Here is a 23,273-nt window from a genome sequence, read left to right as displayed (position 1 = left end):
TAGAGGCTGGTGGAGCGGAGCTGGCGGGCAGGGGTGTAGAAGTTGAGTCTGTTTTTCAGGTAGGCTGGTCTGGTGTTGTGGAGTGCTTTGTGTGCGTGGGTGATAAGCTTGAAGGTGATCCTCTTGTTGACGGGGAGCCAGTGCAGGTCTCTGAGGTGGGAGGTGATGTGGCTGCGGCGGGGGACGTTTAGGATCAGTCGGCGGAGGCATTTTGGATGCGTTGTAGTCGTTGCAGGTGTTTGGCCAGAATTCCGGCGTAGAGTGCGTTGCCGTAGTCCAGCCTGCTGCTGACGAGGGCTTGGGTCACCGTTCTTCTGGTATCGATCGGGATACACTTCTAGATCCTGCGAAGCATGTGGAGGGTGTTGTAGCAAGAGGAGGAGATGGCGTTGACCTGTTTTGACATGGAGAGTGAGGAGTCGAGGATGAATCCTAGATTGCGTGCGTGGTCCGTGGGTGTCTGTGCTGTTCCCAGTGTGGTCGGCCACCAGGAGTCGTCCCACGCAGAGGGGTTGGGGCCGAGGATGAGGACCTCCGTGTTGTCCGAGCTCATCTTCAGGCGGCTGCTCCTCATCCAGTCGGCAACAGCCTTCATTCCCTCGTGGAGGTTGGTCTTGGCGGTGTGTGGGTCCTTCGTGAGGGAGAGGATGAGCTGGGTGTCGTCGGCATAAGAGATGATGTTCAGGTCGTGCTGGCGGGCCACTCGTGCGAGGGGGGCCATGTAGATGTTTAACAGTGTCGGGCTGGGGGATGAGCCCTGGGGTACACCGCAGATGTTGTCGGTGGCTTCGGATCGGAAGGGAGGGAGGCGGACTCGCTGTGTTCTGCCGGAGAGGAACGACGTGGTCCAGTCCAGGACCTTCTTCTGGATTCCGGCTTCTTGGAGGCGTGTTCTTAGTGTGTGGTGGCAGACCATGTCAAAGGCTGCCGACAGGTCCAGGAGGTTGAGGGCTAAAGTTTTGCCGTTGTCCAGTTGGCACCTGATGTCGTCTGTGGCGGAGAGGAGGGCTGTCTCGGTGCTGTGTTTCCGTCTGAATCCGGACTGGGATGGATCTAGGATGTTGTTGTCCTCGAGGTGGCGGGTCAGCTGTTGGTTGGCGATTTTCTCGATGACCTTCGCTGGGAAGGGGAGAAGGGAGATGGGCCGGAAGTTCTTGAGGTCTTTGGGGTCCGCCATGGGCTTCTTGAGGAGGGCGTTGATTTTGGCGTGCTTCCAGCTTTCTTGGAATGTTCCTGTGTCGAAGAAGATGTTTATGACCTTCCGTAGTTCGGGTGCGATGGTTGGGTCCGCTTTGTTGAAAATGTGGTGTGGGCAAGGGTTTGACGGTGATTCTGAGTGGATGGAGTTCATGACCTTGCATGTCTCGTCGTCGCTGACGTGGGTCCAGGAGGTCAGCTGGGTGGTGTAGGTGATGTCTGGGGTGGGGTCTGTAGCGGTCGGGGTGGATGAGGTGTTGAAGCTGTCGTGAATGTCGGTAATCTTGCGATGGAAGAAGGCGGCCAGTGAGTCGCACAGATCTTACGAGGGCGGTACGTTGTTGGTGTTGGCACTAGGGTTGGAGAGTTCTTTCACTATGATGAACAGTTCTTTGCTGTCGTTTGCGTTGTTGTCCAGGCGTGCTTTGAAGGTAGATCTCTTGGTTGTTCTAATGAAGTGGTGATGTCTGCGGATGGCGTCCTTGTGGGTTGCGTGGCTGTCTGTTGTGCGGTAGTGGAGCCATTTCTTCTCCAACTTCCGGCAAGTGCGTTTGGAGGTTTGGAGTTCTTCGGTGAACCAGGCGGCTTTCTTGCTGGGGTGGTTGATGGAGGGTTTCTTGAGCGGAGCGAGGGTGTTGGCGCAGTCGTCTATCCACTGTCTGAAATTTCGGGTGGTGGCGTCCGTGTTGGTGGGGTTGGTGGGCGTATTCTGGGTGAGGGTGGAGGTTAGCTGGTCTTCGATGACTTTGCTCCAGCAGGGTTGGGGGAGCTGTTGGGTGCAGTTGTGCATGGTTGGTTTCTTGAAGGTGAAGTGGATGCAGCGGTGGTCGGTCCAGTTGAGTTCGGTGGTGTGGTTGAAGGCGATGTGGGTGCTTGTGGAAAAGACGGGGTCAAGCGTGTGGCCGGCGGCGTGGGTGGGTTCGGTGACGAGTTGTTGGAGGCCGAGGTTGTCGATAAGGGTGGTGGAATTGCTGTCATTGTTGTTCTCGAGGTGGAAGTTTAAGTCTCCGAGGAGGATGTAGTCCGTGGAGGTGAGTGCGTGGGTGCTGGCGAGGTCGGCGATGGAGTTGCTGAAGGGGGCCCGGGGTCCGAGGGGTCTGTAGACGAGTGTTCCTTTGAGGGTGGTGTTGGGGTCGGTGTGGATCCGGAAGTGAAGGTGCTCGGCGAAGTTGAGGCAGTCGTCAGCGAGAGTGTTGACCTGGAGGGTGGACTTGTGGACGATGGCTATTCCTCCGTCCATTCCGTTGGTGCGGTCTCTGCCGGAGATCTTGTAGGCGTCCGGGATGGCTATGGCGATGTCGGGGAGTCCTGTGTTAGCAACAAGGACCCCCTGATAAGGATAAATATCCTGGGACAGGGAAATAATGTATGTAAAATAACGCTCCCAGGCATATACTTAATTACACAATAGATTAAACAAACAAACTAGTGCAGTTTAGAAAAAATACATTTTTAATATAATTAAAAAGAGAATGATAAAATTCAGTGCATTAATCAGACTTGATAAAATAACAATAAAGTGATACATATGTATTCACAAGAAATTAAAAAAGATTAGATGGTATCCAGTCGACGCGTTTCGACATTTAAGAGTATGCCTTCATCAGGACTTTACCATCAATTTCTGTAAAAGAGATCATAACAGTGTTTTACTATTTTCATTTCCTATCATCAAATGATATAACTGAACTAGTTTCATGTTGTTTACACAATTCTATTGGTAAAAAAGGTATTCAAATATATGATATACCGCCTATTATACATAACAAACACCTATGCGTAAAAACAATTCTCTAGAACAACCCTATTATGTTCGGTGTGTGCAAACAGGGGGGTTTACTCCATGACAAGTTACTTACATGATTCACACTTATATTTTACATAATTCATTTTAGTGTGATTAAACAAAGGTAAAAACAGTTTTCATAATCACAGATTCAGAGAATTAATATGGTACTTATTTGTTCTTTTTTCATGATATATTTACTCATTAGGATTACATCACTTTCTTTATGATTTTTGTTCTGAGAAAATCTATCAGCTTGTACATGCAAGAGTAGACAAAGGGTAGGGAAAGAGGACAGAAAGAATACTCCTAGTGTGTTCTATAATAGCCTTTATTCCAATCAGGTTGCTAACACCATGATTCCATGCATTTTACTTTCTTACCTAAAGTAGTACTTATGTACAGAAGCAGTATTGTTCTCTTGTAGGATTGGGTTTTTTAGAGACCAGAGAGATGACACTTCCCTACTGAAAAAAACATACATTTTAGCTAAAAGTAACTTATATATTTATTTATGTATTGGAGTGGGCATGTTTATGATAACTTACCCCTAGAGAGTTATGGTATATTCCTCATCTGGGGTCTGTATCTCATTGTGACACCACGACTAATGTACTTTTATACTGTTAAAAACCTAGTAATAAAAAATAAAATAAACATAAATTCGGGCTAGTGTTCTCACTAAGGTTCCCTATATTTTCTGCATATAGGATGCAGCTGTTATTGATGCTTACCAAGGTTAGTTTGGGCGCTGCCTTGTAGCGGTGTCACTCATTCCTCATGATTATTAGATGTTAGACACTTTTTATCTGTATGTATCTGGGCGTCGTGTCTGTCCCTCCGACGAATTGCCGATTTAATTTGGCTTCTGTTAACGAAGAAGGAGAGCGAGTATTTTAAGAGCTATTCCGTGTTTGTTCTATTTTACACTAAAAACAAATTTATTTTTAAGCAAGAGCTACCATTCGCTGCTCTACAGCTTCACACCTTTTTCTCACTTATACGTTATTGATTTCAAAGGGGGACTAATTTAAACAGTTTAACTAAATGGGTAAAACGTTTACGGTTATGGCGCGCTCCGTGTTACGTGTTTGTTTACCTGCAGCAAATGCAGCGCTGATAATCCCTAATGCCGGTTTCCCCTCGTGGTTCAAAATCCTAAAGTACGGCGATGGCGATGCAAGCGCTGTCTTCTCTTTATGTAGCACGTCCGTTACTCCTACCATGAAAGGAGCAAGGATTTAACAATGCGTGCAAAGTTAATTTAGCCTAAAATGAAGCCAAAACGGCAGACGCGATAGCTTACCGGGACAAACGAAGGGTCTTGCCGATAGGGGTTACGCTCCCAGCAGGTCAGTTTTCCGGAAAGGCAGCGCTGATTAGTTCACTCTAAGGTCTTTTTAAAGAGGGCCGATATTAATGGCTAGCAAGAGTGCCGAGTTTTTAAAGGGAAAGGAAGTATTTCCGCCTATGAATTTGTTTAGGCTCATCGGTTCGATTCCTCATTGCGCCTCCTGATAATATCTAATTTTGAGATAAGTACTCCACAATAGTCAAATTTTGGGTGGTAACCAGAGTATATATATTACATTCATTGTCATCAAATTACCATCGGACAGAGGGGGAGCATTTTAAATGTGAATGGGACCTTTATCTTTCATATCAGATTACTAAGGGCGCCCTAATCTTATTTGGAGTATACGTTTCTTATTTAATAGGGAATTTTTACCCTAGTCAGTTTATGATTCCTAGATTTCTCATATGATTGCATTTTCCCAGGGCAATTCGTTATTAAGACCATGGCTAAAGGTCTTAAGAGAAAAGATCCAAAAAACTTCTCGCTTTTTACGTATTTTCTCTCCTCCCTTAGTGCTGGGTGTATGAATTTTCTCCAAAATACGCCACCGTATATCGGATGGGGCATGCTGAAAGTCTGTAAAGTGTGCAACAAGTGGGGCTGTCAGTTTTTTAGTTTTGATTGCTGACCTGTGTTCGGTTAGCCGTGTTTTAATTGCTCTCGAGGTTTCGCCCACATATCCTAAATTACAAGGGCATATGAGCAAATAGACTACATTGCTTGTGTTACATGTCCACAATTCATTAGCTGTGATATTATATTCATTCAATTGAAATGTCTGCCCTGGTATTATACCATCACAAGAGTGGCAAGAGCCACATCTTGAGGTGCCTTTTACTGCGTTCGAGCCTTGTATGGATTTCTGCACGAATGGTTGTCTTTCAGAGGTACCAGTATATCTGGATCGAACCACAAGATCTTTAAGATTATTATTTCTCCGGTGTGCATACATAGGTTTCTTCAGCTTAGGTTTAGTTGATTCTATATTTAAAAGGTGCCAGTTGGCATTCACTACCTGCCTAACCGTTGCATTTAATGTTGAATGTCGTGTGACACACACTAATTTTGGTTCCTGGACCTCCTTTTTAGAACCTAAGAGTGCATCCCGATCATAATATCGGGCCCTCTTGTAGGCATCACGTACTAAGCGGTGTGGGTATCCTCTATCGAGGAATTTCTGTTTCATCTTTTCTGATTGTATGTCATAATCTTTGATATTCGTGCAGTTCCGTCTCACCCTCAGGAACTGGGAAAAGGGAATCCCATCTTTTTGGGTCCTGGGGTGATAACTCGAAAAATGAAGTAAGGTATTTCTTGATGTAGGCTTGGAGTATAAGTCCACTTCTAGTTTGTTGTTTGCGTTCTTGATATATATATCCAGGAACTCCACTTTCGTAGTATTAACGTAGGCAGTGAAGTGAAGATTCTCATCTGCAAGGTTGATCCACGCTAAGAATTCTCCCAGAGCCTGTTCCCCACTGGTCCAGATGAAGAAAATATCATCAATAAACCTGTACCAGTGGGAAACAGACTCATAGAAGGGGGCCATCTCATTGTATATATTTCGAGCCTCAAACAGAGCCATATATATATTAGCTATAGACGGAGCCATGGCTGCCCCCATGCTCACGCCCTTTATCTGTTGATATAAGTGGTCTCCGAACTGGAAAACATTTTCCTGTAGTACTATTGAAAGGCACTCATATACAAACTGTTTATTACAGGGTATTTTGTGTGTAAATCTATAAACCACATTGTGGCATCCAAAGCTCCTTTCTGTGGGATGTTGCTATATAGCGCTTCCACATCAAGTGTCACTAATAGATCATTATTTTCATTAAATTTAAGGTTTTCCACTTTTACAATGATTTCTCCGGTATCCTTGATATAGGATGGAGACAATGAGATGTAGGGTCTTAATATATTGTCCACATATTTTGAAAGGGCTTCCGTCGGAGTCCCGATGGTTGAGACTATAGGTCGGTAGGGTGGATCCTGTTGATTTTTGTGCATTTTTGGGAGACCATAAATGCATGCTATTTTGCCTTGCGATTTGTTCAGGAACTCATGTTCTTTTTTAGTTATAATGTTCCTTTCTAGTGCTCTCTTTGTTAGCTGCTGAATCTTTTTAACTACCTTATCTACTGGATTATTGTGGACTTCTTTATAGAACATAGTGTCATTTAGCATATTTAACATATTTGCTTCATATACATTGGAGTCAATGAGGACGATGCCGCCTCCCTTATGTCGGGGAGTCCACCAGGTCTCGGTCAGGAAGGCAATGTCTGGGGCGGTGGTGTCCAGTAGGTCCCAGAGCTCGACGGCGTATTTGGGTGCGGAGCGGGTGTTGAGGAGTATGCAGCGGAGGTGGTTGGGTCTGTTCCTAGGAGGTTTGGTGGTTCTGTTGCAGGTGAAGTGGCAGGTGTGTCAGTAAAAGGGACCCTGGGTGTGTTTCAGGGCGGCGTGGAAGCAGCGGTGGTTTCGGCCGGTGTTGAGAGCCAGGAGGGTGTTGGTGTCATATCGGAGTCTGGCGTCTTGGCGTGCGCGGGGTCCAGGGGGTCTGGCACTGGGCGTGGTCCAGGCACGGACGGGCGCAGACGGGCTTGCCTTTGGCGCGCCTTCGGCATGCCAGCGGCACATTCGCGCAGCGGCTGCCATTTAAGGCAGGGAGGGAGAGAGGAGCAGCTGGGAGGTGGGAGCGGGGCGGCGAGGAGGCATGACCGTAGGGGGCACAGAAGCAAAGGGGTAGTGGGGGTGGACGCGCTGGGCGGGAAACAGCGATGAAACGGGGGACATGACGCACAAAAGCGGAAAAAAGGGGAGGCGAAAGAGCAGCAAATAGAGTACAACCAGGACGCACTAAGCAGCAAATACAGTACAGACCAACAAACAGTGAAAACGTCAGAGGGCAGAGAGGGCGCAAACTCGGGTTTGGCCCAGCAGCGGTAGGCGATCAGGTGGAGCTGGCTGGCAGCACTGGGTGACCTGGCCTGCGAGCAGGGTCAGGGGTGCATCAATTGAGCCTTTTGGTGTTATGGGGACAAAGTTCGATTTTGGTTTGAATGGAGTCTTTTGCTGTTATATATGTCCAGGCCCATCATTTCGGCTGTTTCTTTTACTGACCCCGGTTGTACCATCCCTTCACATTCCATCTCTAGCAAATGTAATTGATGTAGAAAATTCAGATCTTCAGCTTCAAGTGACATATCTCCTGTCACTTCTGGTTCTTGAGATGTTCCACTCTTCGCTTTTGTGTGAAATAATGTCTTTAATTTTAAGTTCCTCACGTTATATTAAATATATATTGACTAAAAAAAAAAACGTTCAAGTGACATTATAGTTAGATGAAAATGTCACTTAAAATATATAATTTTTAACTCCTAAAAACACTGAAATTCACAAGTTACATTTTACACAAAAGCTTATAAATGGCTGTGGGAAAACAGCCACAACGTGACTGTTCAGGTTTGCCAGTCTAGTTTATTCCAATTTCAATAACTTTCCATGTAACCAAAGGAGGCATTGTTTCATAATCCATTCTGAAATATGTTGTGAATGCCATTTAGTGGCCACAAGAAGTTGCATATACACTGAGACTTCAATTCCAAGGGGCCTATTTCTAAAGTTAAATCCACACTTTTGAGTAACTTCAACTTTACTACTTTTTGCTATTCACCATTTATGGGTAAAGTGTAGACTTACATTACCACACCCTTGAAATGGGGTGGACCAAGTAGCAATGTAAAATATGACTTTTGAGTTACTACTCGTAGTGACTTTTTAATCACATATGAAGTTCTACATACTTGACAGAGACCTCTGGGATTGAGATTATATGTAGGGAAAATCATAAATGTGTATTAAACTTAACAAATAAATAGAAACAATATGTTTATGTTAAATAAATATTAATGTTAAAAATCTCATGTATTTATTTTAGATATATTTTACTTCATATGTAGAGCAATATAGAAAAGTTAGATCATTAATAACTTAATTTTAAATTACAAATTTTAATATTTTAAATACAGTCAATGAAAATAAAATTATTTTCCTGAAGTTTACATAAAAAAATCCAAACTAATGTAAAAAAATATACGTATTAATAATTATTAAACATAATTTACAAAATAGTAATACAATATTTCAAAATGAAATGAAACATGTTCTATTTATAAACATTTTTTAATATTAAGTAAAATGTATTTATATGTTTAAATTGTTTAAATTATTTAATTTGTTTTAACATTCGCTCCCATTTGGTTTTAATGTTTAGTCCTTACTGCCATTATTTCGTATGGGAGGGTGTTGGCCTTGGGTAGTGCTGGACCTACACCAGCTCTGAAATGGAGTACATTTACTACTGTGTTGGGTCCTTTTTGGCTGCATTACCAATAGAAGGGCAGTTTGTAAATAACAATGTATTTACATTTTTCTGGGTGGTTGTTTGCCCCCCCTCAAAACTTCTACATAGCCCCCTTTATATCCCTCCTTATTTGTCCCATAACCCCTCCCATTTAGTAATAGGTATTCCAGATTTACAGCAACTCTCCTCTATCCATCCCACATTTACTACTTAAACGTATGCTTACATCTGCAGAGATCTTTGCCATCAGGGTGGAGATCTCCACGCAGAAAACAACATAGGCATAGACCTCCTGAATTGAAATGAATATTTGTAGAGCACGACTTTCGCTCCCTTGGTAGCATCTTGGCGCATGGGTATGTGAATAGCATTTTGTAGTATGTACTACAAAATGCAGTTTATGCCTAGGCCCCAAAGCTTTGAATACTGTGATTCTCCGATTTTAGGTCTGCTACCTCTAGAACCGACAGTGCAACTCATGTACACCTACCTCCCAAGAAGTTATACATTTCACTTTGAGTTATTTCATCGGTGTAAGTGTGCTTGTGAGAGAGATCAGTTTTATGAGTCTTTTTCCCTTAACCCTTATGCGATGTTACTTTCTGTGTTAATGGCAGTATGTAAAAGTGCGCGACACACCACCTACTTGTTGATTTTCATAAAAAATGTCTATCTGTTCATATTCTCTGATAAATATGTCGGCCTCTGGTTTTGCTGGGCACTCATTTGAGGTTTATGTTTTTTCTTCCCTGTTTCTCCCTCTGTAATATCAGAGAAACAAAATGTGTCAGCAGCAATAAAGGGGTGTGACATTGGCATCGCCTCCAGCGGTTGGAACGAAGAGGGCTTACTCAGTCGCTCGACAAGACGTGTGAAAGTCCACACCTGCTCTGAAGACCTCTGTAATACCTTGGTGATTGAAGACTACCTTGAAGAGCCTCCAATCCTCTTACCTGGTAATTCTCTAAGTAGTACCCACATTCCTGCATATTCTCTTTGAAAAGATATTTCTGTAAATTTAATAATGAATATAAGATTATAATAACTGGTCTCTTTTATGAAAAGGGCATTAACCGTGGCTCTTAATAGGAATTATGTCAGTGAAGGAGAAAGAGTTCAAGAAACGACACATGGCTTCTCAACACCAGAGACCTAACTCAATGAGAGAGAATTTCACTCAAATTGAAAGGCCCAACGGAGCTTTGCACTACTGTATGGAAGGAACTGATTGACTTAGTCCATTTCTAGAGTGCTACAAGAATCCCCTCACCGTCTGCATTTAAATGTTTCTATTTATAAGAAACAAAAATGTCACTTTAAAGCATGGTGTTGGTAAATATATCAAATATCTTTTAGGTTTTCTTTATCTATTCCATATTTGAAAAATAGATCAAGGGAAGACGCACGCTCATACATTTGATCAAGTCATGTTTGTTAAGCAAATAAACAGAAACTACAATATTTTATTCATAAATTATCTACTTTAACGAGTGCTTAATTTGTACAGTAAAGAGTGCCGGTGCCTAAAGCACTGCTCAGAAGTGCACTGTAGGTGTTATTAAATGTCAGCACAACGAAGAGCAAGGCAGTGTTTCCTGAATCAAACCTTAGGCCTCTTTAATCCACTGCCAGACACATAGATGTTACATACATGAGCATAAATAAGGCGAAGAGGACAAACAATTTCTAGACAGTACAAACAAAAACCGCAAGATGTTAAAATACTATAGTCACTGGCAAACAAATGCTCCTCTCAAGCAAACCCCTTTTGCACCCCGACAATGTTTAAAAGAGAAAGAAAACATTTCAAATACCACCATACAAATAGAGAAAGTACAATAGTAGTGATACAAGCATTGCTGCTGCCAAAACAACAAATACTACTCTTACTTACACCCGAAAAATAAGGCAATCATACTTAGTGCAAAAACACAAACAAGTAAAGTGCCACAGCCCCTGCCTTATCCATACTTATTTGTAATGTAATGTAATTGTACACTTGTAGAGTGCGACTGTCACTCGAAGGAGCATCATGGCGCTAAGCGGATCTCAGAGAAGGAACAGTACTGGGTGGCTGTGTGAGCAGTAAGGCAATTAGATAAAGGTTCTACATAGGGTGTCTAGGGCAGAGAAAATCCAGGGGCCTCATTTATGAGAAATGACGCATCACTGCGTGAAAGCAGCAATGCGTTACTTCTCAGTGCGCACTCCTTGCGACATACCTGATGCGTCATAACATATGTATGACACATCATGTCGCAAGGAGTTACAGATACGTCAGTATTTCTGACGTATCTGTAAGCGCAAAAGTGACGCATTGCTGGAGTGTGTCACAAAAGTGACGCAACTCGAGCAATGCATCCTTTCATATGGGGCAAGCCCCATGTGAAAGGGCCTGCGTCAGCCTTACGCCTGCTGTGAGGCAGGCGCAAGATTTTGACGCAATGGCGTCCTAGAAGTGACGCAGGGAAATCTCATAGAATTCACTGCGTCACTTCTACGAGGCTTTTTGCGGGGGAACGCCCTCCCTGCATACATTATACCTGACGCAGGTATAATGTAGGGCAGGGGTTTACAAAGTGACGCACCTGCTTAGATGCGTCACTTTGTAAATAGTGCGCAACAGGAGGCATGTTTTACGCCGCCGATGCGTCACAAAAAGTGACGCATCGGAAGCGCAACACTGACGTAAGATCTCATAAATGAGGCCCCAGGTCTTTAAGGCTTTCCTGAAAAGTGTTTGGACTTAAACTGCGGGAGCTGGTTAGGGAGGTTGGTGCATGCCCCGGAGCTTATCACTGCGAGAGATTTTCCTCCCTTTGAGATATATTTGAATGCTGGTATTTTAAACAGATTTGCGTTAGCCGATCTAAGATCCCGGGAAGGTATGTACTGTGTGAATCTAGTTCGAAGGTAGTGTGGGCCAGAGGAGTGGACAATTCTGAAGGTAATTATTAGGATCTTGAACAAAACTCTTTTGTAAATTGGCAGCCAGTGGAGAGTTTCTAGGGCTGCTGAGGCAGAAGACCTCCTCAGCCATTTCAGCACTAGACGTGCTGCTGCGCGTTGGACAATTTGGAGCTTATGCAAGACTTACTTGTTTGTGCCTGCGTAGACGCTAATTCAGTAGTCTAATCTGGATGTGACTAGGGCAAATGCTACTGTTTGTCTGGCTGAGATGTGAAATAAATCCCAAAAAGAATTGAGTGATTTTATATTCTGGAAACCGGTTCCAGCAACTACCAGTGATTGCTGTTTGAAGGAGAGTGGAGCATCGAATTTGATTCCTAGGTTTCTGACCAATGTAACTGTATTGGATGAGGAAGTGGTGTCAGCTGCCCACCAGATGTTCGGGGAAAAGGTATTCTCTTGCTATAAATGGTAGTATTTCCGTATTTTCCGAGTTACACTGTAGATGATTAGTTTTCATCCGATGGAAAGTGGCGGTAAGACATAGGCAGAGGTTTTCTTCCGCCTGAGTGGTGCTCTTGTCCAATACAAAAATTAACTGCGTATCATCAGCATATGAGATGGTCTTTATGTGAAGGACGATATCAGGCTGATCAGCGGGGCTATATAGGCATTGAAAAGTGTAGGGCTAAGACTGGAAACCTGAGGGACACCAGAGAGCAGTGGTTTTTCTTTAGATGTAAATTGGCCAAGCTTGATAACTTGTCTGCGGTACTGCTTGAAATTCTTTAGCCAGGCCAAGACAAGATGGGAAATGCCGTAGGATTCGAGATGGTCTAGGAGAATGGCATGTGAGACCGTGTCGAACGCGGCCGACAGGTCTAATAGAACCAGAACTGCATTTTTTCCTTGATCAAGGGCTGCTCTGAGGGATTCAGCCGGGTACAATAGAGCAGACTCTGTTAAATGATGAGCTCTGACACCAGATTGGTTGGGGTCAAGCAAGTTTGCGTCTTTCTGGTAAGTTGTAAGTTGGATGTTAACAAGGTTTTCTGTGATTTTGCTGAGGCATGGCAGAAGGGAGATAGGTCTTAGATTGGGGAGGGCAGAAGGATCCACAAGCTGCTTCTTTCGCAGCTGTTTGACTACTGCGAGCTACCATTCTGCCGGGATCATAGCAGATGACAGAGAGGAGTTCATTATTTTGTTTATAATAGGATTCACAGCATCGATTATAGTGTGTAAGATCAAGAGAGGGAAGGGGTCAATGGGGGAACCTGATTTAGTAGTAAGGATCACCTGACGGGATTCGTCATGGCCGATCAGTTTAAAAGTTTGCAGGGTCGGTTTATCTTTGCCTAAAGTGGCGTCATTGTTGTTGGATGGAAACGGGGGAGGAGTAAAATCTTTTTGTAGTGTCAGAACTTTCTGTTCAAAATAGTCTGCTATGCTATTGCAAACAGATTGCAATGAGGGGATCTCTTGTTGTAGTGCTTTGGAATTAGTGAAAGTGTTGACTATCTTAAAGATAGTGTTTTGGTGAGAGTTGTTAGTTTTAAATATACCTGTGTAGTATGCTTTTTTGGCTATTGGGTATGGGGGCCCTTTTAAAATTACTTAGTTCGATCTGCTTGTAGGTCCGACACCATTTACGTTCTAGGATCCTACAATAGGTTTGTAGTTCTTTCAGAGTTTGCGAGTACTATGGGGCGGAGGGCTTCTTTTTGGTTCGGCCGTTTTGTGAACCTGAAGGTGCAAAAAGGTCCCTCAGGGTATAAAGCCACTGCGTGAACAGCTGGTTGTCTACTTTTGGATCTCCTGCAAATTAGGTCTGCAAGCTAACGCAGCTGGATGTAAGTAAGGATGAGCTGTCATTTTCTTCCACCTTGGCTTATTTCGTTGCAGGGACCTGTCGTGTCCCTTGGTGTTTGATGTGCTCTGGGCTGTGATTTCAAAGGGATCAGCTTATGATCGGTCCAAGTTAAGTCAACTGGGGTCTTGACATTAAGGGTTTTAAAGTTGGAACAGATAACATCTAGCGTATGGCCAGCGTTGTGGGTGGCGGAAGAAATCTGCTGCTCTAGGCCAAGAGTGTCCATGATTTCATTGTGTGTGTTAAGGTGGATATTAATATTTACCAAAAGGGTGAAATTGGAGAATCAAGGAGTGAGCGACCTCACTATGTCTCCTGGAAAGGCCTTGTATGACCCCGGTGGGCGGTAGAGTAATGCACCTGTGAATGCAAAGGAGTCTTCTAGTTGGAAGCAGAAGCTGATGCCTTCTGCTCCTTTGATGTCTGATAATGGAGATGTTGTGCACTTCAGGGAACTGCGATGAATGATTGCTAGGCATCCCCCAGGTTTTTTATTTATTTATTTATCTAAACTTGTATTGCGCACAGCTACCCTCAATGGGTTTCCCGGCGCCAGGGACAGACAAGAGAAGAAAGCAAGCAAAAAGCCCAAACAGAACAGACAGTGCAGAAGGATCAATTAAACAAAAGAGTCTTTAATTTTTTCTGAAATGAGAGGAGATCAGTCTCGGATTTCAGAGTTGGCGGAAGAGCATTCCACATCCTTGGACCAAGATAGGAAAACGAGCGGCCGCCCATTTTGGCCAATTTAATTCTAGGGACCAAGAGATTGCCACTGGTGGAGGATCTTAAAGTACGACCAGGCTCATAGACTTGAACCAGGTTCTGCAGGTATTTAGGAGCAGAACCCTGCCGAATTTTGAAAAGAAGACATCAGGTTTTAAATTGTACGCGGTTCGAGACCTTAAGCCAATGAAGGTCACACAGAGCCTTGGCTGCAGAAGATCTCCGGGGTACATTGCACAATAAACGAGCAGATGAGTTTTGCACCACCTGGAGTTTGTTTATTGAGGCCTTATCGGCCCCAAGATAAAGCACATTCCCGTAGTCAATGCGGGAGATCACAAGAGCATGGACGACAGTTCTCCGAGTAGAGCAGGGTAACATCCATAAGATCTTCTGCAACCATCTTAAGATGGAGAAACAGATTGCAGCGACCTTTGTTACCTGCTGTCTCATTGAGAGCTTATCGTCAATAAGAAAGCCGAGGTTGCGGGCTACGGGGGTTGGATTCAGCAGAGGACCCATGTCGCAGGGCCAATGTCGAGGGCCCCACAGATCTTTATTTTTGCCCAAAATAACAACCTCGGTCTTATCACTGTTGAGCTTGAGCAGATGGTCGTGCATCCAGGCAGCAACGCGTGATAGGCCAGACTTCAAAGCAGAGACCTCGTGGCCCTCACTGCTAGAGAGAGAGAACACTATCTGCGTGTCGTCAGCAAACGAATAGATTGTTAGGCCGGCGTCCTCCACGATGGTGGCAAGGGGTCTGATATAGATATTAAACAGCAAAGGGCTGAGAATCGACCCCTGGGGGACGCCGTATGCTGATGAGTAGACAGCAGATTCAGCTTCTGTCGAAAATACCTGAAAGGTGCGTCCGCTTAAAAAGGAGGCAATCCAGGCCAGCGCAGATCCAGCAACACCAAGGGAGCGGAGAGAGTCAAGAAGGATGGAATGAGACACGGTATCGAACGCTGCACTCAAATCCAAAAGGATGAGTGCAAAGGTCTCCCCGCGATCTATACCGTGCCGAAGCCTCTCCGTCACCCCAAGGAGTGCGGATTCAGTGGAATAATGTGCGCGAAACCCGGATTGGGACGGATGGAGATATCCCACATTTTCGACAAACGAATTAAGCTGGGTGTTCACATGTCGTTCTAAAATTTTAGAACATGCAGGCAGCAGGGATATGGTCCTAAAATTTGCTAGGTTCGTGATGTCAGCGCCGGTCTTTTTCAACAAGGGAACGACCATGGCATGTTTCCACTCCTGTGCCATTGTAGACTTTGCAAGAGAGGTATTAAAAAGTCTCATCAGGACTCTCCGTGGCTCGAGGTCCAACAGTTTTAAAATTTTCATATGGACAGGGTCCCGAGGGGAGCCTGACCTGATACTATTTAGGCACGATAAAAAGGTAGTGTCATCAAACAAAGACCAGTCGTTGATGATCGTTGAAGGGAGGGGGGGACTCCCAGAAGTAACCACCAGTGAGGACTCAGCAGATGGGGGGGAGGTAGACAAAAATTCATGAATACACTCCACCTTAGAAATAAAGAAATCAGCAATGGCATCACACTGTGGTTTGTCCAAAGCCGGAGGAGAAGGTACCGTGTCTGCTCCTGTTAGCTTCTTTATCATTGTAAAAAGAGTCCGCGGACAATTCTGGGCTTGAGTAATCGTAGATGCCGTAAAAGTGGCCTTGGCCAGTTTACAGTTAACATGATATCTTTTTAGTGCCTCTTTACAAGCTGCCTTACTGGGGATTGAATAGAAACGCCTCCATTTTCTTTCTAATGCCTTGCACTTGGCTCGTTGTGATTTTAGCTCCTCTGAGAACCAAGGTGCGGGAGGATAAAGAGATCTGTGATTCTTAGACATGGGAGGGAGAAGTGCAGTTACAGCATCCCTTAGCCACTGGGACACTGCAGCATTAGATTCTAATCCAGATTTTTTCAAAGCCGGGATAGATTCAGAAAGATGTTGATTAAATGCCACCATATTAAGCTTGTCCCACCGATAAGAAAGCTTGCTCTTACCAGCACAAGGCTTAGCATTAGATGAACGAAGAGGTAACACAAAATGTACCGCAAAATGGTCAGTCCATTCTAGTGGGCGGGCCCTTTGGGAGCAGTCATAGGGTAAGTTAGAAATGATTGGGTCTAACAGGTGACCTGCTGAATGGGTAGCCCCAGAGTTTCGAAGTGAAAGATTGAAGACTTCGAGATCTGACAGTAACGACTGACTGAGGGTACCTTCAGCGTCCTCAAGATGAATGTTGAGGTCACCAAGAATGGTGAAATTAGCCGATTTAAGTAATATACGGGATATAATATCGTCCAAAGACGATATCCAAGGGTCAGCATTGCCCGGAGGGCGATATATTAGAAGACCAGTAAGCGTTAGTTGAGGACCGATCGTTAATTTAAATAGAGGGGCCTCACATCCAGGGAGGGAAAACGACTCCAACTTACATTGGTAGATAGATTTAAAAATAATAGCGATCCCCCCACCCTTCCCGGAAACCCTGTCCTGACGTACCATCACATAGCCGTTAGGAACGGCTAAAGCAATGTCAGGTCCAGAGCTTTCGTGAAGCCAGGTCTCGGTTAAAAACAAAGCGTCTGGTAACTCTTCATTTATGAAATCAAACAACAGCAGGTTGCTGTTCTGGTCTTTATAATCTCTGGATAAGGTAACCAGAGGGGAAGGCGTTAACTATAACTGACTTGCACCAGACCTTCAGGAAGGTTTTGGTTACAAAAAGGCAATCAAGTTTAGCATTTATAATTCGATAATAGATATGTTGGACATGTTTACACAACAAACGAGTGTTTATTAACCCACTTCTTATGCCAGTTAGTTTGGTGATGTTTTCCGATATTGCGTCCTGTGTGGGCCTGAGACTTTGTTTGCAGTTCCTGCAACATACTTGCCCTTTCTAGTTTGCTGCCTCCAGTGCGTTTTTGCAGTTAGAGAGGTTTCTGTTTAAAGCTAATATGGAGACCTGAGTGAGGTGCTGGCAGGGGAAAAAAGGCAGCATCTCGGGTGCTGGACGCGTTCCGGGCGCCAACGGGCTTGCCTTTGGTGCACCTTCAGCGCTCCCGCTGTACGCGTCCGCTGCGCGTCGGCGCCATTCCCCACTTTAATACTGTGCGGCTGGAGACCCTGGGGAGAGACTAGACCATCTCCCTTCCAAGATGACTGCTGCTAAGGGTGCTGGCTGAAGTGAGGGGAATCTAGCGTTTTTCCACTCTATCAGCAACAGCGGTAGGGGACCGGGGTAGGAAGTGAGCGATTGAAGTGGCATAAAAGGTATGAGCAGAGAGACTTTTAAAATTCAATTTTCAGAGATAAAATGCATGCAATTTTCAAAATACAATGCGTGAAAAATTCTGTGACTGTCACAATTCGTTTGAATCCTTAATTGAAAGAAACAATACAATAGAAATGGGTTTACGGGGCAGTGAGTTTAAAATACGTGACAAAATATCAGAAAGTTTGTGGCAAGCATTTTAAAACACCTCATCTGGCACCTAGGAACCTCTGGGGACCTGCTAGCAGCTTATCCGTCCACAGTTCATCATGCCTGTGTCTCCCCTCCTATAAAGGGGAGCAAAACAATCTGACCATGTGCAGCCAAGTATACAAATAAAGTGTAATAATGAACAGCTTGTGCAATTAAACATCCTAAAGTGCCAGTGCGTGTCCAATCCCCTTTCAATGACTACCTCCCATGTAAATGTAAATGTCAAGGTATTTGTAGAGCGCACTGTCACCAAGCGGTTTCCTGGCGCTATAGCTTACACCGCTGTGGAACCCCCTGGCTTTCCCTGTGAAGTGTCCACTCCTGGGCACCCCCAGGGTGAAGCCAGGCATCCTAGCGCTGTTGGGGCCGGTGTGGAGGTTAAGCAAGCTATTGCCCAGAGTTGCAGCGTGGGACCCGTGATTAGAGTAGGCACCGAGGCAAGAATTAACAGGTGCGAGGAAATTGAGCCCAAGACCCGCCGAGGCGGGAATTGAACCCTGGTCCCGGGCCAGAACTCTGCATCAGGGTCTGCCGCTCTAACCTTTGAGCCACACTCCTCCACAATAAACCAGAACCTCATTCAATGGTAAAAAGAACCATAGCTGTTGTAATCGCCTTAGTTGTTTATTCCTTTTAGCACATGAATATTCAAGTTCTCTTACCCTAGCCATCTCAGCTTGCCATTGAAGAAACAGTGAGCACCTTGTCGATTTCCGCAATTATAAAATCTGTGATCGTGCAACTGAGACAGATAAAAAGATACACGTTTGGCTTCTAAACCTAATTAGTTGGCTCTAAAAAGATTCTAAAACACGGGCTGGCTCCAGCGTTTGTTACACGTGCTGGGGATGGAGAAGATATCCCTTACACTGGAAGGGAAAGGGTCGACTTTTGGAGACCTCTGGCAGCCACTCCTAGCCATACTTGCCCAGGAGTTCCGAGAACTTATGTGCCCAAGATAAGAACGTCTCCAACGTCTCACCACATCCGACACTACCGTTCATCAGGACACAAAACAATGGTGAACCCCTCTACGCCCAAACACAATTCCTAATTTGCAGTGGATGGGCAAGGGGAGGGGGTAGAGGGAATGGGGGAGATTATTTATTTTGTTCTTTATATCCTCAGTTTGAACTTTGTGCCAAGTCACCTGCTCGGGCTCTGCGTAGCCCACGATTTGATGTTTCCTCCACAGCAAATTGACTTGCTTGTTGTTAAATCAATAAAAAAGATTTAAACCTAAAAACTGGACAAGTATAGAGAATATGATCTCCGTACACAAGTGTGCTATATCTGAAACATTGATTAGGAAGTTAGGGTAAAATTTATGTAGGAATTGGTGCGTATAATACAGCATATATCTAGCAAAACAGTAATTCTCTTGAAATTTGCTCCTCTAAAAAGGTTATCTTCAAAAGAGGAAATAATGGGACATATGTAAAAGGAGTTAAAAACACTGTAGCATCAGTTTTATGACGCTACAGCAACTTTTTTATTTATTGCAATCTTTGCAAGTTGCTGCTAATTGCAGTTAGCAGCACTTTTCCTTCGTCAACGTGCAATTTCCAGATTGTCAATTCTGTTAGCGGGACTTAACGAAAATGATATGCAAGATGGACATACCCACACAAAAATTGCTGCTAAGCCCACTTCGCGATATTTACAATGAATCCTCTGTCCGTCGATAGTCTCAAAAAACTCCAGATAAGACCAGGTAGCAGCTGTTTTTTAACCGCATCCGCGCTCAGAGAATTCTGCTCGCATGCTCAGATTTTCAAAATCCCATGTTTCATGACGAGCTGGGCTCGGCATCAGCGTGCGAGGAGGCTACGCCATGACGAGCCCAGCTCGTCATGAGCCTGGAAGAGGTTAAGACCAGAAAAAAGCTGATCTAAAAAACTGGAGCAAAAATAATAGAATAAAAGGGAGACAAAGCCAGAACCTCCTTTGCACACCAAATGATGCCAAGGAGGTACTACTCCTGCACCTTGGAGCCCCAAGAAGACCACAACCACCACTGCCTGTGCCACCAGGACCACCACAGAGGCAGCGCCAAAGAAGAGCATGGGTCTACCGCCAAGGCATCACTCTGATAGTTCTCCAGCCGAAGGGTGTGATAGCACACTACAGGCTGAAGAGGAACTCTATCTTACGCATACTCACACAGATGCTGCAGGCAAGATACGAGCACAAACATCCCTCTGCAGACAAAGCTACTTGCAGTGCAGCACATGTTGGCCTCTGGTACCTTCCAACCAACCACTGCCAGAGTGGGTGGAGTCTCACAGTCATCCTTCTCCAGGATTCTACCCAAGGTTTTGGATGCCATCATCAGCCTGAGAGCATCCACACTTCCCCAACACTGAACACGAACAAATAGAGAACAAACAAGGCTTCTATGACATTGCTGGTTTTCCGCATGTGTTGAGGGCCATTGACTGCATCCATGTCCTACTTTTGGCTCCTGCAGACACTGCGCACATTTACCGGAACAGTAAGCACATACACTCCATCAACGTTCAGGCAATTGTGGTCCACCCGGGCCTGTTCATCAATCTCGTTGCCAAGTTCCCTCGGAGTGTGCATGAGGGGCAGACAGCTGCAATAATCTTACTGGACCTAAGTGCGGCCTACGATATCGTCTCACATAAGCTGCTTTTGCACAGACTGGAAGAGTGCGGTGTAGAAGGCCTTGCTTTACGATGGCTGACTTCCTTCTTATCATCGCGAAATTTACAAGTATTGCAACAATCGCAAACATCAAAAAGTGTGGCACTATCCCAGGGAGTCCCACAGGGGTCAATCTTGAACACCACTCTCTTCAGTCTTTATTTGGGACCTCTAGCTGAACTGGTAGAATAGCATCAGGTAAACATCGTATCATATGCTGATGATACCCAGCTGATGGTAACACTCTCCGGAAACAACAATCAGAAAGCGCTCAACTTCTCGAGATGCTTGGAGGATGTGGCAAAATGAATGTCCAATCATTGCCTGAAGTTGAATGGAACTTAAACAGAGGTGATGATAGTGGGTAAAACCCCTAACATATGGTCCTCTACGTGGTGGCCAGAAGTACTAGGTCCCATACCAACTCCAAAAACAGAGGTAATAAATTTGGGTGTCTGGCTAGACACTAAACTATCTTTCGATGCCCAGATACGACAGGTAGTGGGTAAATGCTTCGGTACCCTAAAAACGTTGAGGAAAATATTAGACCTACTTCCATCTAGCACTAGGAAAACCATAGTGCACGCCCTGGTAACATCCCAATTAGAATATGGGAATGTATTATACCTGGGAGCGTCAAATAAGGGTCTAACCAAGCTACAGGTAGTACAAAATGCCGCAGCTCGGCTGGTACTGAATCTCCCTAAAAGAGCATCTGCAAAAAAAGCGTTGAAGGACTTATATTGGCTGCCGGTAGGAAAAATAGTACAATTTAAGGCACTGTGTCACTGCCAAAAAATTCTTGCGTAAAAAGGACCACAATACCTGTACCCTTTAGTAGTACACTACATCCCAGGCCGCAAGCTGTGATCAGAAGGAAGGGCGCTGGTAAAAATCCCTAGAATACGGACCACCAGAATGAGGTCAAGGTCCTTTAGATACATGGCGGCAAAATTGTGGAATAAGCTCCCTGAAACTCTAAGAGTCGAGCAATGTGAAACCACATTTAGGGAAAAACTGAAAACCGTGCTCTTCTCCTCTGTACTGTGATGCAAATAAAGTCAAACGCTCCTCCCGCGTCTGAGCTCTGGGAGATGTTTGCACCGAGTTTCTAGTAACAAGTCCAATTCAGCGCGGGGACACGCCGGGTGGCGTAACCATGCGCTTTAGACATGAATAAATAAATAAATGATTCATTTATATTTCGCCAATCGGTCATCAACCAGCGGTTTGAGAATGGCATTTATGGAAATGGACTGCTGCTGGTATGTACAAACTGAACACACCATACATCTCAAGTGCACAAGCACGTAACTCAAAATTGATACAATGCACAGGTAGCAAATGTCATACGAACAGGTCCAAACAAGGCACACAACCACACAGGGCAAATCAATCAACACATGTGAAACACAGCACAACAAGGGAAGAGCCATGAAACTATCACACAAACCACCATGGCATGCTGGAATCATAGATGTTGCAAAACACATCAGACACAATTAAGTACATGATACAGAACATATGACACTGCTGTGCCACATTTATGTTGAATACAATAAAATGTACCAGGTGTACAAATAGATGACAGATGACCCTGCCCTCACTTGTGAAAGCGCACAATTTGCTGACATGCAAAAACAGTCAGCCATGCCCCATATATTGTGTATGCATACATCATGGCAATGCAAGGAGTGCCAAATTAAGGGAGCACCGACTGACCACAAATTATTCTAAAGTGTTTTTGTACATCAGTCTGTGTTGTAGCTGAATGAAGCATGCAAAGCAAGAGCATACAAACTATCCAAATCGCATCCCCAACACAGGTCAATCCTCAATCAATCAATCAATCAATCAATCAATCAATCAGGGAATTGTAAGCGCGCTACTCACCCGTGAAGGTCTCAAGGCGCTAAGGGGAGGTGGGGGTGTCTGCAGATCTATTTAGCCAAACAGCCAGGTCTTGAGGGTCGTCCTGAAGGTGTTCAGGGAGGGGGCGCGTCTGATGTCTGCTGGTAGCTCATTCCAGGTCTTGGCTGCAATGTGAGAAACGGATCTTCCGCCTGCTCTGGCTCTGTGGATGCGCGGGGTTTCGGCCAGTGCGAGGTTGGAAGATTGGAGGTTTCTTTTGGGTACGTGGAAGTTGATTCCGTCATTGAGGTATTTGGGTCCGTTGTTGTGTAGGCATTTGTAGGCGTGAGTGAGGATTTTGAAAGTGACTCTTTTCTCCACTGGGAGCCAGTAGAGACTTCGTAGGTGTTGGCTGATGTGTTCATATCGGGGATGCCAAGGACGAGTCTGGCAGCAGTATTCTGTTTTGTCTAGAGTTTGCGGAGTAGGTACTTGTTGATGCTGGCATAGAGTGCGTTTCCATAGTCCAGTTTACTGGTGATGAGTGCATGGGTGACTGTCTTCCTTGCATCAGGGTGGATCCACTTAAAGGTCTTGCGAAGGATGCAGAGCGTGTTGAAGCCGCTGGCGGTGATGGCATTGACCTGTCGGTTCATGGTGAGTGATGAGTCGAGTACGATGCTGAGGTGCTTGGCGTGGTCTGAGGGGGTAGGTGGGCTTCCGAGGGCGGTCTCCACCAGGTGCTGTCTCATGCAGAATGGGTGGTGCAGAGGACGAGGACTTCTGTCTTCTCTGAGCTTGAGCCAACTGTTGGTCATCCAGACTGCGACATCTTGCATTCCTTTCTGAAAGTTCAGTTTGGCAGTGGTGGGGTCTTTGTTGAGGGAGTGGATGAGCTGAGTGTCGTTGTTGCATTCTTGCTTTTTCAATGCTTGTTCTTTTTCTATGTTTTACCCCATTGTGCTGGAGCCTGGAATGTGTGATGCGTGCCTGCATCCTACATCCTTGGTT

At 44.9% G+C, this 23,273-nt stretch overlaps 1 protein-coding gene across 1 annotated transcript in view; it reads left to right on the top strand.

The window, feature by feature from the left end:
- LOC147701048 (ly6/PLAUR domain-containing protein 3-like) overlaps positions 1 to 23,273 on the top strand; it is a 475,830-nt gene that overhangs the window by 262,318 nt on the left and 190,239 nt on the right. The window contains exon 3 of the mRNA XM_086929844.1: positions 9,483 to 9,665. Coding sequence (XP_086785970.1) covers positions 9,483 to 9,665 — 183 coding nt within the window. The remainder of the gene's footprint in view (positions 1 to 9,482; positions 9,666 to 23,273) is intronic.

Source organism: Lissotriton vulgaris, chromosome 7 (assembly GCF_964263255.1).
Source record: "Lissotriton vulgaris chromosome 7, aLisVul1.2, whole genome shotgun sequence".
Taxonomy (NCBI): Eukaryota; Metazoa; Chordata; class Amphibia; order Caudata; family Salamandridae; genus Lissotriton; species Lissotriton vulgaris.
This window is presented reverse-complemented; position numbering and strand designations above follow the sequence as displayed.